At 37.7% G+C, this 15249-nt stretch overlaps 1 protein-coding gene across 1 annotated transcript in view; it reads left to right on the top strand.

Annotated features, from left to right (window-relative positions):
• LOC141970612 (transient receptor potential cation channel subfamily V member 6-like) overlaps positions 1 to 13301 on the top strand; it is a 29897-nt gene extending 16596 nt beyond the window's left edge. Inside the window, exons 8-15 of the mRNA XM_074927282.1 lie at positions 3763 to 3975; positions 4310 to 4396; positions 5506 to 5582; positions 5881 to 6046; positions 6316 to 6382; positions 7001 to 7269; positions 8278 to 8384; positions 9858 to 13301. Coding sequence (XP_074783383.1) covers positions 3763 to 3975; positions 4310 to 4396; positions 5506 to 5582; positions 5881 to 6046; positions 6316 to 6382; positions 7001 to 7269; positions 8278 to 8384; positions 9858 to 10131 — 1260 coding nt within the window. The 3' untranslated portion in view covers positions 10132 to 13301. The remainder of the gene's footprint in view (positions 1 to 3762; positions 3976 to 4309; positions 4397 to 5505; positions 5583 to 5880; positions 6047 to 6315; positions 6383 to 7000; positions 7270 to 8277; positions 8385 to 9857) is intronic.
• Positions 13302 to 15249: the final 1948 nt, after the last annotated feature.

Here is a 15249-nt window from a genome sequence, read left to right as displayed (position 1 = left end):
TTAGGTCATTCAGGAGTTCTGTTAGAGCCATGTCCATTTGCTCAAACATACATCTTCCTTGCACTTTGTCTTTGGCTGACTTAGAGGAAACAGGGCAATGTACCAAGAGAAGGAAAATATCTAGAGTGCAGTAAGAAGTTTTCCTTACAAGTGACTTACGTCTCCTTTTTGCTTACTGCAGTGGTCCCCTAAACATTACAACAGGAATTATGTCTAGAAGCATCTAATAAAGTGCATGGGTCAAATTCATAAGCAAGGGGTAAAGTACCCTGTTTGTCCTACTTATGCTCTAAGTGTCTTCCAGCAGAAGCTGAAGGCTTGATATAGATGACTGAGTTAAGTATCACCCAGATAATAATGTAGAAACTTAAAATGTAATATTTTTACATAAACCATGGAGCTTTAGACAAGTACTAATCTCTTTTGGAAAAATGTTCCAATTTTCTTATCCTAAATCATCTGATACAAAAGACTTGTATTGCTGTACTAACAGGAATATTCTGGCATTCTCAGTTCCTACAAACAAAAAAAAAGTTTCAAAGATTTATCAGATAAATTTTAGTTGATTTTTTTTTTTACCCTCAAGATGCCATCAGAACTGAGGGTAATTTCCAATCAATTATATGTATGCCTTTGTTTCCCTTTTACAAAAAAGGCCTTGTTGACATTTTGGCACTCAGTTGGCAACCTCTGAAAGGATTCTTGGAATAGTAACTTACTGCTCATATGAACCCTGCATGTGTTCTGTGAGAACGGACAAATAAATTCTTCCCTTTTTTATAGGTAGAGAAACTGCAAATTAAATAACACTGACTCTCTCAAAATAGCTGAATCCAACTGACTATCTCTGGAGTGGATTGAGCCCCTTGACCTACAAAGGAAATTTTGACCCTTCATAAACATACCAGCCATAGTTCTGTTTCTAGATTGAGTATTTCCATATTCTACCTACATCAATAGAAATTACACTTCCATATAGGGAAGACAGATGAAGGACTACAGGCTTACTCTTCAACTCTAGGAAACCAGTACAATTATAACTTCGGTTCAGCTATACTGATTTCTTCCAGATTGGGGATGGACCCTAGACAATTACAGTGAGATGCCAGTAAAACACAAAAAGACTCCATGATGATTTTCTGGGTTTGCAAGCACAAATAAACAAAGTATCTTTGTTTTACTTTCTCTTTGATGGAATATGGATTATAACCGAATAAAAAAGATTTTGTTTTGAAAATACTTTAAGGTGATCCATTTGATTCCAAAGTAGATATCTAACTCTTAAATTACTGCAGATATTGGAAGCCATGATAACCTGAGTCAGTAACATCCATCTACTTTGAAAATAAAATCTGTCACTTCTGTGGAACATACTTACTCACAGTGATACTCTATGTAGTTTATGACCACTAGGGAATCACAGGACAAATTTTTCAAAAGAACTCAGTATGAAAAGACCCTAACATTCTCTCTTCCATTTTATTTACATCAGCATAGTGCTCTTGTCACTATGTTATTGAATACATCCCAATAGTGCATTACATACTAAAATTAACATCTTTCCCTGTGGTTCATTCTTCACAGACTGTTTTACTAAGTGAAGTGTCTAGTTTTGGGTGGGTTTGAGAGTAATTACTTTTTTACACACAATATTATGTGTTAACATCGGACAAATTAAGCTAAAGAAGTGTACTTGGACTAGATTCATCCTATCTCATTTTTTGTTTCCAACTGCAATGTTTAATTAAGGAATACAGATTCCTTGTATTTTACATGTGGATGATAGAGAAATGCAAGTAACTAAGTATCTCCAGAGAACAGTTTAGATCTTAGGTGAGCTGAATGGCAATCTGTAGGACCCTTTGCCTACAAGGAGAGAAATCTTAGGTTAACCACATCACTAATGAAGACACCTCATTTAGGTACCTGAAGTTGTGTGATGGAGTTGTGATACTCTAAGGACATAGACGAAGCAGAGTTGTAGGAAGAAGTAATGACATTTGTTGGACAGGTCATATAGCTGTAATTTCATCTTGTCCTAGGAAAACAGTTAAAAAGAGTGGAGTGATATTGATCTTTACAGGTTTTATACTTGTCATCCCACCAGCAAATCAATAGATTTACTCAGAGGCATAAATCAGCAATGTTCAACAGAGGAAAAGATGTTGAATTTTTTTTTTCCTGTAACATCCTACTGTATTTTCTTTATCCTTTATATGCATGTGTGCATATCAACCAGATCAACCATGAGGACACTTAAGAAGATTTCTGGATTCTTCCTGTTAGTTTTTGGAAAGGAATTGTAGTGTGATAGGAGAGGAGTCTTCCCTCCAGTGCTCATAACTCCACTGCTCTTAGGTTTTACAGAGCCTCTTTGTCACTTCTAAAACTATGGTCTCAACTATTTTGATGAAGCTTTCTTTTTGTATAGAATTTCTCAGCTACACAGTATGTATGTGCAGATCTTTGACAGAACCACAACCTCAGGGTATGCAACAGCATTATTTTTCATATCATGCAAGATGCTCATTGAAGCTTCTGTTTATTTCTGGAAATGTATGTGGTCTTCTAGATATATTTGAGCTGCACCACTGAGATTCTAAAAAGAAGGGCCAAAACTTTGATTATGATAAAAATAACGTAAAGAAACTGAGTTCAAAGAGCCTGTTTTTTTCACAGTATATATCACTGGGTATACTGCATTTTTGATCATCATAGCTGAATGGTGAAAACTTTTGAAAATCCAGTCCATTAACAGGATGCATTTAGACAGAAATTAAGGAACTTTGGAAATCTTCCCAATGCCCTCTTAGTTGCCTGCTAAATCAAGGTAATATCAGTGTCAGTTTTTCAAAGAGAGCTAATAATCTAAAGGATCTTTTGACATGTTTCCTAGAGATTAAGAGTTCCACAGATGCTACTGAAGTTGATAGAAATAGCTGTTGAAACCAATATTAATTTACAAGTATAAATGCAGAACTCCAATTTGGAGAAAAACATCGAAGTGAATTTTGCAAGGTTTTACAGAAACTTTTTTCTGTAGCTGAAAATAGAATCCAAATTATCTTATCTTAAATTCTGTGTTCTCATTATGATGTATATTTTACACAGAGGAGAGTGTCTGCTGTAGAATGCACTGTGCTGTCTTGCTTAACAAATGAGAATATTCTTCAAAACTGATTCCAGTTACAGTAAAAGACAGTTCATGAATAGAATTAGTTTTGTATGTGTTTGAATCCCTAGAGTTCACAGGATTTATATACCTTCTGACAGTGTAAATTTAGCCCAACCCTAATATGTATATATCTTATACTCTGCAGGTAGCCCTGTAAAAGATAATGGGATCTTTCATGAAGGATGCTATCAAATGCTATTTTAAATAATGCTTTTTATTTGCTGTAATAAATTCTCATATATTTGCATTCATGGATCTAGATTATAGGTCTGTCTCAAGTGTATGCATCCAGGCCTAAATAGACAACAAACATTCCAGTAGCTAACATGCTTTTCTTGTCCTTCCCACTGTTACTCAAAAGCTGTTCTCTGCAGGATATATTTTTTACTTCTTTTTCCAAGCTCTTTACTGGCAAACTGAGCAAATCCAAACACTCTTGTGCATTCTGTTTTTGAAATATAAATTCAGCTTCCTAAAGCTGAATAGAGTATGTGCGAATAGTTTGTTAACATTCTTCCAGGAAACAGTGTGAATGATGCTTGTAAACAAATGCCCTCATGGCAATTAATTCTTTCTGTCTTTCTCAGGCACGCCAGATCTTGGACCTAACACCTGTGAAGGAGCTGGTGAGCCTGAAGTGGAATATGTATGGTCGGCCCTATTTCTGTTTCCTGGCTTTATTCTATATACTCTACATGGTCTGCTTCACTATGTGCTGTGTCTACCGACCACTGAAACCCCGAACAGGCAACAAAACAAGCAGCAGAGACAATACAATCTATGTCCAGAAAATGCTGCAGGTATTGTGTCTATAGGAGTCAGGGCCCCATAGGCAGCACTGAGCAGTTCTCATCTAACCTAAACTTAACTGGAAAGTCCGAGTCTTTCCCAGTTCCCAGCTATTGCAGTTGTCCTCCTTCTCTCTTTCTGCCAGCTGACCTTTGTCAGTGAGGAGCATGGGGTTATGTTCTGTTTGCCGTTGCTGGGGCTGGGCTAGTTCCTGTGGCCTTGTCAGACCTAGTTATGTTTATTGTGCTAACAGTGGACCTTCTTTCCCCCATCCTTTTTTTTATTAATTTCCTTTCACTCCCTTTAATTTTATTTCAATTCACCTCTTTTTTTTTGCTTTTTCAGGAATCATATATGACATATGAGGATGAGCTGAGGTTGGTGGGGGAGCTGATCACAGTCATTGGAGCTGTAGTAATTTTGATCCTTGAGGTAAGAGAAACAAGTGAGCTATATAGTTTCCAGTTTCATCAAGACAGATTTTACTTACTAGACAAACATGAATTTGTGCTCACAACTTACTTGCTTAGACCAAGTGCTTTGATATACATCTGTGGCAACAGACACTGTCAACAATATCTATTGAATGAAACAGAGACTGTGACAATGTACTAGGAAGACTCCAGGTGCAGAAGCAGCAAGTAGAAGAACTGGACGCACTTTTAAATGCTATCTACAGTATAATGCCACAGTTTACGTTAGCACCGTATGTGGGTCCAGCTGAATCCCAGCTATGGCATGACATTCTTAGAGATTCTTCGCCCAGCGCCCCTAAATACTCATGTGTTTAGGGATGCTAGGTGAAATGATTTCTGTGCATACACAGAAAAGTTTGTATTTAATTGGAGTTCAGTGTCTGTATGGACCTATAACACGAGCCTTACTCAACCACAGTTCTGTGGTGGACATATTTAGGTGTTCTCCTTACCATGAACTCTCCAAAAAAAGGGCAAATGTTCTTTAAATTAAAATAAATACATCCCCCACTTGATTTTATTGTAATACAAAATAGAAGACCGAAACATTTATATGAGAAAATTCAAATGATGAAGCCAGGGAGAACTGAAATAAAACAGGGCTTGTAAACAGCTTTTTCTCTGCTCATACATGTTTCAGGACAAAGCCTTCTTCCTGTGTTTGGTTGGGACTTGGGCTACACTATAGCTAGGACAGTCAGAATTACAACAAACTCCTTTGATTCCCTAAGAAGGTCTCTCTTGTCTTAATTTCTGATGCTCAGCTGTTTGTCTGATTTCAGTAATCTATATGAACTTCAGGCTGACAGCTCTGTGCTGCAACACCTCTCTGCCACATACTAAAGTCTTTCAATCTGCCAAAGTGTTCTTAGATCTTCCAGCAATCTCTGTCACATCCCACAGAAAATCATTCTGTTGTTAAAGTAATATAGAACTCAAACTGTGACTCAGCAAACAGCAGATGCAGCTGGACCCAAGATCCTGTGAATACTGGTGGTTACCATGACATTTAATAGTATAATGGAATCCGTCTGAGTCCTAAAGTCATTAGGATGTGTCTCTTAGATCCCAGATATTCTTAGAGTTGGAGCAGCAAAATACTTTGGACAAACCATCCTAGGAGGGCCTTTCCACATAATTGTGTAAGTACATCACTTTTTAAGTCTAATAGATATATTGTCTCTGATTTTCCCCACTATTGTCTTTTGACAGATGAGTTACTTTCCCCATTCTTTTAGAGTATTTCTTCTCTTGATTTATTTCTCTTACTGGTGTGTAGGAAGCCAGGTGAATGGACAGGTAGAGTTAACAGTGCTGAGAGGTCTCTGTCTATGGGGCTGGTGGCTGTATGTGCCTGTCTTGGAATTTTTCAAAAGAAATAAAAAAGAAGGGCAAGATTTGTTTACTGAACTTTTTTCATTGTCTCTTCTTCCTTTGCAGCATCACATATGCTTGCATGATTCTAGTAACCATGGTGATGCGTCTCACCAGCACAACTGGTGAGGTTGTGCCCATGTCCTTTGCCCTGGTACTAGGATGGTGCAATGTCATGTACTTCGCACGAGGCTTCCAGATGCTTGGACCCTTTACCATCATGATCCAGAAGGTATAAAACACAAACAAATACGGGTTTGTTACACATATCCTGACATCTCTTTGCAGATAGGGAGAACTGAAAGAATACTTTCTCTCCCTCAGGACTAGCATTAATGGCAAGGGCACAGATTGTTTGGGGCTTCCACATTTCTCTTTTTAGTGCAGAAGTTTCCTTTAGTCCACTCATTGTCTTATAATGTGGAAAATTATTTACATAGGCTTGCATTGTTACTTGGTGAGACAGCTGGGCCTTATTGTGGCTCTGTCTTTGCTCTGCAGATGATATTTGGAGATCTTATGCGCTTTTGCTGGCTCATGGCTGTGGTGATACTAGGCTTTGCATCAGGTGAGTCTACAAAAGGAAAACAGCAATGTTACCACTGCCAACTTCTTCAATATGTATTAAATGTGTAGGTTTTAATTTATTCTCAGGTTGCCCTCTAAGTCAGCTGACAGAGGTGGTAATGATGTATAGATTCTATTTCTTTAAGCATGGTCACTTTCCCAGTACTGTTTTCTATTCTCATGAGTTTGGCTTGAAATTCTTGCTCTTTCCAGGGCAAAACCAGAAATTAGGACAATCCGCCTAATTCCACATATATATGGCAAGGTTTAAAAACATGCTGCATTTATATTTGTCTTTGGAAAAGGAGACTAACACACATACATTTATTATATTCTTGAAGAAGAAAATATCACTATTTTGAGAACAAATAAATAATCAAAGTAATTCTGAGTAATTTTGTAATGGAGGCCAGTGGTTTCTAGTCAGGGGTTTGCCCTTGTTATGCTGGATACTGCATTAGTATAGAAACACCTTCCTGGACCACTGTGTGTTGTCAGCATCTCTTATAGGGCACTGTTGTTGCTTTTGGAATGTGATTCCCATTGTTAAACTATGGGAATTTCAATTTTAAATTATGGGTTAAACTCCTTTTTCTTTTCTTCCATTGCTCTCCTCTAGCTTTTTACATCATCTTCCAGACAGAGAACCCTGAAAACCTTGGGCAGTTCTACAACTATCCCATGTCCTTGTTCACCACCTTTGAGCTGTTTCTTACTATCATTGATGGCCCTGCAAACTATGATGTGGATCTGCCCTTTATGTACAGTGTGGTATACTTTGCCTTCGCCATCATTGCCACCCTCCTTATGCTCAACTTGTTAATTGCCATGATGGGTGACACCCACTGGAGAGTGGCCCATGAGCGGGATGAGCTCTGGAGAGCCCAGGTAATCTAGTTTAGGTGGTAGTGGGTTTGTTTTGAGTAAAGAAGGGGAAAGTTTGTCCATGGAGAATGCAATTACTGATGGTGCAATTACTTTGCCATCTGTGCTCTAAAGGAGGTACTTTAAAATCTTTCTTCGTCCTTCACTTTTCTCAGAGGCTAATACAATAAGCCATGTCCTTTTAATTATGTTTTATAGCTTCTGTGCATCAGACACTAAATTTTTTCCAGCCTTTCTATGTGCAGGATTACTCCTCTGCACATCTTTCCATGTGAAACTGTCTTGCAGTATATCTTTGCTGTGTGGGTATTCCTACTTTATTTCAAATAGCAGCTAGAACACGTACAGCCTTTCTTGTCCTAGCTGTTTGTTCCTTACTCATGGAATCTCTTGTTAAATAGAATTAAAGCTGCTTCTTTTTTTACAAATCACATCTCTATGTAACTGAGAGTTAAATCATAGGGATTGACTGAGAGGAGATAGAATGCAAGGTAATGGTTACAAATAGGTCAGTAACATCTTTAGATCCATTAAAAGAAGTTGACCTGACTCTAGATCAAAATGCACAATAATTCAAACAGATGAGTTCTATAGCTGCTCAACAGGAAATCCATTTCCTACTATTTTTCTGTGTGAAAGCAGTAAGTCAAATAGTTAAATGTAGTTGTGTGGCTGCATTGGTAAGTTCTCATGGTAGTTAATGCAGATATAAATACTCTTCTCTAGCTTGCAAATTAATTACCCTACTCATTGCCATCAGGTATAAAAGGAAAGAAATTTAACAGTTGAGCACTTTTGCTTCCTCACAACATGGCACAGTTAGGACTAAAATAGTGAATTGCTCTATAATAAATGGAGTATTGACTCTGATTTTTCTTCATTACATATAGAGCTGTAATGAAGTATGGTTGTGTCAGTATTTATAAAACTGGTGATTTTGAAAGAGAGACTGATTATTATTTTTTTTCTGATTCATCTGAGTGCTTTTCTTTTTTTTTTCTTATTCTAAAGGTTGTCGCTACTACTGTCATGCTGGAGCGGAAGCTGCCACGATGTCTCTGGCCTCGCTCTGGAATCTGTGGGAGGGAGTATGGGCTAGGGGACCGATGGTATCTCAGGTCAGTTCTCTTCTAGTGTGTGCATGTAAGGATCCCAGAAGAAGAATCCAATGTATGGATGTTAATAAAGACCCTTTCCAGTGGCCTGGGGAGGAGTGTTTGGAGTCCTTCCCTTCCGGAATACAGACCCCAATCTGTTTTCTGTCTGTGATTGATAGACAAACACTGTTCCCATCAGAAAGCCCTGCTGTGCAGTTCATTGTGAAATCAGATGATGTTTTCTAATCCAGGAGTCGCAGGAGACAGACCCCAGAAATGACATCAGTTATAAGGCCTGAATTTTTCTTTCAAACTTTTTATAATGAGTATCACAAAACTTCACTGGTGTGCTTGGTTGTCTGTCCCTATCTATTAGATGCATGAAATGGCAAAGGCAGAATCAATTGATTAGGCAGGCATTCAGCAACAATTAACTGCTTTACAGATTATTCAAAAACAGAACAGGAATAATTAAAGGCAAGACTTATTTTCTTGTGTGAACCTAGTAACTATATTATACTTTGCAAAGGCTGCATCAGGTGACAAAGGCTTAAGTCCAGGATTTCAGTTTAGGCGCTGAAAGAACAAACAAACAGTCTGTAGTCTACATAACAATAGGTGCGTTATTTTTTATTTTAATCAGTATTTATGCCAGGGTGTGAAAAAAATTAACTTTGGGCATGTGTCATTTCTAACTGCATCATCTTTTGCTTATAAAGCCAGAAGGGGGAGTGGTGACTATGAAATAGGAGTTTCTGCAGGTTTTAGCAGAGAAATGAACCTTGTGGATTTTCAGGTTTTCTGGGCAGAACAAGCAGACCTAAAGTGGTACCAATATGCAAGACCTTCAGTCCAAGGTGCAAAATGTTACTTTGCAAGAGCAATATCCCAGCAACAGTTCTTTGCTGGATGCTATGAGAAGAAATGTTGGTGTGATTTAGTTCTGTCAAATGACGTTTATGTTCATTGTATGTAGTGTGGGACAGTACTTCAGAAGACAAGTTAGAAGTAATGTAGAGAAGGGTTGGTACAAGTGGAGCAGTTAAATAAAAATTCAGCAAAAGATAAATGACATTCTGAGGCTTGCAGCCATGGAGTATCAGAGAAGGCAAGAGAAGAACAAAGGCAATGGATGAAAATATGTGTATATAGAAAGGATCTGAACCTAGAGTTAGGTAGGGTAGGTCTGCTGATAGCTTACAGATGGCAAAATGGAAAGGCCAAATCATGACTGGAAAATGAGTTAAAGGAAACCATGGGCAGATAAGGGTACTGAAGTCAATGATGGGGATGAAGATCTATGAGATAATTGTGTGCTAGCAGCTGCTAGCACCATGCCTATGATCAGTTTCCTGTTCCAGTGTAGATTTCTTGGAATGTCTGGATCAGTAGTCATATTTTTGGGATAGGCTTACTTCTTGTGACTGTTTGATTTTGTTGATAAACTGGCGTGTTTCTACTTCATTCAGTTTATGTTTTCTAATCCTCTTACAGAGTTGAAGACAGGGTTGATCCCAACAAACACAAGCTGATGCGTTACACAGAAGCGTTTAAGGCTCAGGATAGGGATAACTATGACAAAGGTTTGGACAAGCTAGAAATCAGTAGAGACATTCTGTACAAGAAGGAACTGTCTACATTGTCATTGTCACGGAGCACATCCAGGACTAGTTCTCACCGTGGCTGGGAGATCCTGAGGTTCAACACCTTCCACCAGCTTCATGGAGAGGTTGGTCATGCCATGGAAGAGGAGGTCTATGATGTCTAAGAAGCCTCTTTTTTACTCCACAACACAGATAGTTTGCCACAACAGTTATCTGCTGCAACTGTTCATATACACTCCAGCATGCTACACACATTTGTCAGCCTTGAAGAACTCTGCTGGTGAACAGTTCACAAACAGTTCATGGCATCTGTGCTAATGATATGTGAATGAAGTCTTTTCTCTCCTACTTTTAAGTGTCTTTGCTGTTGCACTGATACTTGCACCAACCTAGTGGGCTTGTTGAGCTAAGGTCTGTTGTGGTTTGTTGTACTTTGTAACACCCTGCAGAAATGAGTAAAAAGCCAGCAATGGGATTTCATCCGTTTATAAATAAGTGATCAGTAAGCCTTCTCCCAGACGCTTGCATACAGTGTAATATCTTCCTCCAGTTTCACAAAATCCCAATGCTCTCATAGCAAAGAGAGATGACTGAAGTTCTGTTTTATGATTTGGTACAGAACTGAAAAAAAAACCCAAACCTGTAGCTAAGCTCAGGAATGAAGATAGTTGCTGACACTGTGATGATTAAAAGGACTGTAACTACTTAGCTGGCATTCAGGGCCCTCTGAAGCACTGCAGTCTCGGCTGCATTTTCAACATTGCTATCTTAGCAGGACTGTTTTGTTTTGAGTTTGTTTTGGTTTTGGGGTTTTTTTTGGTGATGTGTTTGTTTGCTTGTTTTGTTTTGTTGTCACATGAATGCACTTTAAGCTTTTAAAAAGAAGTGATTGCTATTACTGGGAGGATTCTGAAGGCTCTGAAGTAGGAACTTCTTTTCCTAATGAGACCACATATGACCTGCTGAGGTGTATTTAGGCAGTGTGAAATTTCAGCAGAGCTGTTAATCTCCCAAGTGAGCTGAAGCTGGTCTTTTGTTTTCTGTGGAAGAGCAGGATTCTGAACCATAGTTCTCTGATTTATAAAGAAGCTGTCAATGTTGGGTAGTGTGCTACAATTTAGCACTGAAAGAAATGGAGAAGAAATGTTGAGTAGAAAAATAAGACCTATTGCAGAGGCAGTTCAGAAACTTGTGTGCTTGCATGCTTGCTCTCTCTCTGAAAGTCTAAAACTATCCAGTGAACAACTGAGTCATCCACACAGTTCCCTTCCAGGCATAATGCTGTGCCAGTCTGTCAGTTTGTCATCTGCTTAGGACCACTTTAAGAAAAATGGAGAAATGTTCAGAGAAATGCAGGGTCATTTCAGGCTTTTTTTATATTCTCAGGGGTGTGGAGTTTCATTCCAATAACTGAAGTGGAAAGCAATCCATGGTCTTCACATTTCTGTCCAACAGGGCTAGTAATAGAAACTTTGTTTTATAAGAAACCAAGTACTATTATCTAGCATTAGACTTTGAGCCAAATCACCCTGTGATAATCAAAGTAGATAATGGAAAAGCTGAATCCAGTGCATTTCTGATTTGTATTGAAATACCACCAGCAAACATATTCTACACCTCCTCTCTTGCAGGTGCTATAATAAGCATCATGATCTTTGCATTTATGTGTTTTAATTTAAATGTCTTTCTCTTACTTGAATGTATATTTATGCTCCAGTGAAAGACTGACAGAAGACTGTCTCTGAAATTCAATTGCATACTTTTGAGTTGACTCCTTTTGTTGCACTGAAAGGTTTTCCTGGTCTTGCTCACTTAAGTATTGTCAGTCCTTCCCAAAACCTTTGGATTTTGTGTTGGTGGTCTATGGGGATGAGAACAACGTGGTACATTAACCAGAACTGTGAATCGCTGATGTAATTGTAGATGAATTTTTCTGTCATAGTGAATATGAAGTAGCAGGTAGGGGAGAACTGATGGTTTCCCCCTCCTCCCCCTGCCCCCAAGTATAGTAGTCTTTTTACTAGTTTAGAAACCTGCAGAAATACTGTTAAGATGGAGCCACAACTGCCATTTCTACAAAAGGACTCCTCTTTGTGACATCATCATCTTTTAAAAGCTTGTTTGAAGTGTAGGCTGTGTAAGCCCTGTTCTGATTTTGTGTTCTTCATCACTATAAACAATAATTAGAGTTTTGACCTTGAAACTCAAACCAACATATTGACATTGCAGGAGGCAGAACAGAATTTAGTTAACAGTGCTAGGTCTTTATAGATTTCTGTATCTGCTCTCCATAAAAAGAAAAGAAAAAAATCCAGTAGCAGATATTTTTAATGATATACCTTCTCTTGAAAAATTACTTTCTGTAATAGTTAGCTTTCGAACTCCTTGCACAGAACCCATGCACAGAACAGCATGAGAACTGCGTGATTTATTTCCTGTCTTTGAACTTGCCTAATGTAAATAAGATAGAGAATAATTTGGGTTGGAAGGGACCTTTAAAGGTCATCTAGTCCAACCTCCCTGCAATGAGCAGGGACATCTTCAACTCGATCAGGTTGCTCAGAGTGGTGTCACACCTGGCCTTGAATGTTTCTGGGGGTGGGACATCTACTGTCTCTCTGGGCAACTTGTTCCAGTGTTTCACCACCCTCATCATAAAAAACTTCTTCCTGACTGCTATTGGAATTTGGCTTCCAGTTTCCTGATGTGACTAGCACATTTAAAAAAAAAAAAAATCGCTGAAAAAATAATATACAAAAGGGGGCAGAATATTTATCAATAGTAAATTATTCCCCAGTCAACTTTGCATATTCTTTTTCTTGATGATGACTGGTGTAGACCGTTTTTAGCATAGTTTATCTGATCTGGATGATAAACAGATATAGAAGAAAATTTGAGGTGGGAAAAGTCAATAGATACAATGGGCACAGCAGAAGTTGGAAATACTAAATTTAATATGTAAATGCTGGAATATCTACCCTCTTCCATTAGGACATATACACATAGGCTGTGCCCATGTGAACCTCAGATGGTGAACTTATAGGAGGCACTAGACTAAAATTTGAGCTGGTTTAATGCTGTCTGGCTCATACTTGGAAAAATCAAACAACAAATCACACAAAGGCAAAGCACTTTTGCTGTAATATTCTGCATTAATATGCTGCTTCAGGATTTGCTTCAAATTTTTGTATTTTACTTATATCCTAAAATTCTGAAACAGTATTGCTGCTCCTTTTTGTTGCAAGGTGTCTTTCCTCTCCCTCCTAACAATATTACAATAATTTCAAAGCAGACATTCATCCCCTCCCTGAAACTGCTAACCTCAAATTATCTTCTACCTTATTGAAGCATATTCTTAGTTTCTGATAATGTGATAAGAATTAATGTTTTGATCCAGTTGCTTGTAAAATGAGAAGTATTTTACTGAAAATAAAAATTTTAAATATATGGAGTATGTTGTCTGCTTCTTTGTGTAAAAAAAAAAAAAAAAAAAAAGCATGTGCCAATTTTAGTGTTTGTTTCTCTGGTAGCAGTCATGGATATTAACTGACAAATTGTTTGGGTCCATGTTGGATTTTTTGATTAAAGCTGGTTTTCCACAGCAATCCACTTCAGTAATTTCCATATACAAAATTTGTGTAGAGTTTCAAATACCGATTTCCATTTCAAAATAAGAACTATCGAGACCCTTATTTCTAAAGTCATTGAGTATTTAGTGAAAACTGCAGTACAAGGTTTTTGGAGAAAAAGCCATATTTTCCTGTTGGTGGAATGACTTATTTTGGACAGTAAGGCAACAGTCCTTGCTATAGCTCCTTGCAATAAAATGCACATAGGTGCAGGGAGTTTCCTTAGTAATACACATGCAAACCAGGTACAGGTAGCCGAGTTTTGTGTGTAAAAACATGTTTTGCTGAACTTGATGTTTACACCATTTCTTAAATGATTACTATGATTTCCTTTCTAGCCTGGATAAGGACTTAATCTTATATTATACATTAAAGCAAACAAGGTAAAAAACCTGCAAGTCAGACTAGTGGGATGAATCTTGATTAATGAATTTCCATAAACTCCTATTGAAGTGCATTTTGTACTCTTGAGGAACTCAGCTGTAAATAAAGGGTCTTGCTTGTTTATTAGATGTCAATAAAATTGATAATAAACACTAGTTTAATTGGACTTTCTATTTGCACTTGTTTTTTCTCTTGGTTGCGGTATCTAACTTTAGTCCCAGTAATATGCGCTATTTTTTCAGATTTTTATAATAAAATAACATATCCATCCTTATCTGTCTTATATAGAAGTAAACAAGTTAAAAGAACATTTTAAGTTGATTTTTTCGAAGCTTTCTAAATGGGAATAAACCAATCCAACAAATACTTGGTTCACGGAAGATTAGGTAATATTTAGAGCAATTAACTACTGATTTTAAGAATAGGCTATTTTTATTTCTGAAATAATGGCATTTTAATCAAGCTCACAACTGTGCACAGTGAACTCTTGTCAAGAGTTTTGGGCCTGCCTTGAGGAATCTACAATCCAAGACCAGAAACTAGTGAAAATGTAAACAAGTGTCTCCGAGTTGGGCTATATGATAAGCCTCTGATTTTGCTACTGTTTTATGCTGGGTTGATAATTGCAAGTTATGTAACATCTGCTGCTATTTTTTTCCTCTCTGCTGCTCCATCAGAAGCACACTTTACCATCATCCCTCAGCATACATGAAAATCTTGTCCTTAGAACACGTTCCTGCTCATTAGTCAAATGCATTGGTTGACTGAAGTTCTCTTTTTGTTACAATTAATTAATTGAGACTGTATGTCAGAAAGAAGCAGAACTGAGAAAAAAATGCTGTAGTGTTCCATAAGCTCAACTAGCCTGATAATGATTTTAAAAAATCTCTGAGAAGTTCTAAATTGATCTAGGAATTTTAATATAAAATATCAATAAATTAAAGTTTCTAGGGGAGCAATTATTCCCCAGTCAACTTTGCATATTCTTTTTGTTGATGATGACTGGTGTAGACCTTTTTAGCATAATTTATCTGATCATATAACACATACTGTCCTGGTTCAGCTAGGATAGGGTTAAATTTCCCTAGCAGAGAGAGAGGGGGAAGGGATCTCCAGCCGGGTTATTCATACCATGCTGATTTCAGGTCCAGTGCAGGAACTTTTTACTTTTTCCTTGGTAGTCTTGGTGGCGGGGAGCTGTTCCGTAACCATTTGCGGTATTTCTCTGTATATCATTTGTCTTGCTTACTGTTATTGCTGTTTATTGTT

The sequence above is a fragment of the Athene noctua genome, chromosome 1, assembly GCF_965140245.1.
Source record: "Athene noctua chromosome 1, bAthNoc1.hap1.1, whole genome shotgun sequence".
Taxonomy (NCBI): Eukaryota; Metazoa; Chordata; class Aves; order Strigiformes; family Strigidae; genus Athene; species Athene noctua.
The sequence above is the reverse complement of the archived record's forward strand: the minus strand, read 5'-3'. Positions and strand labels throughout refer to the sequence as shown.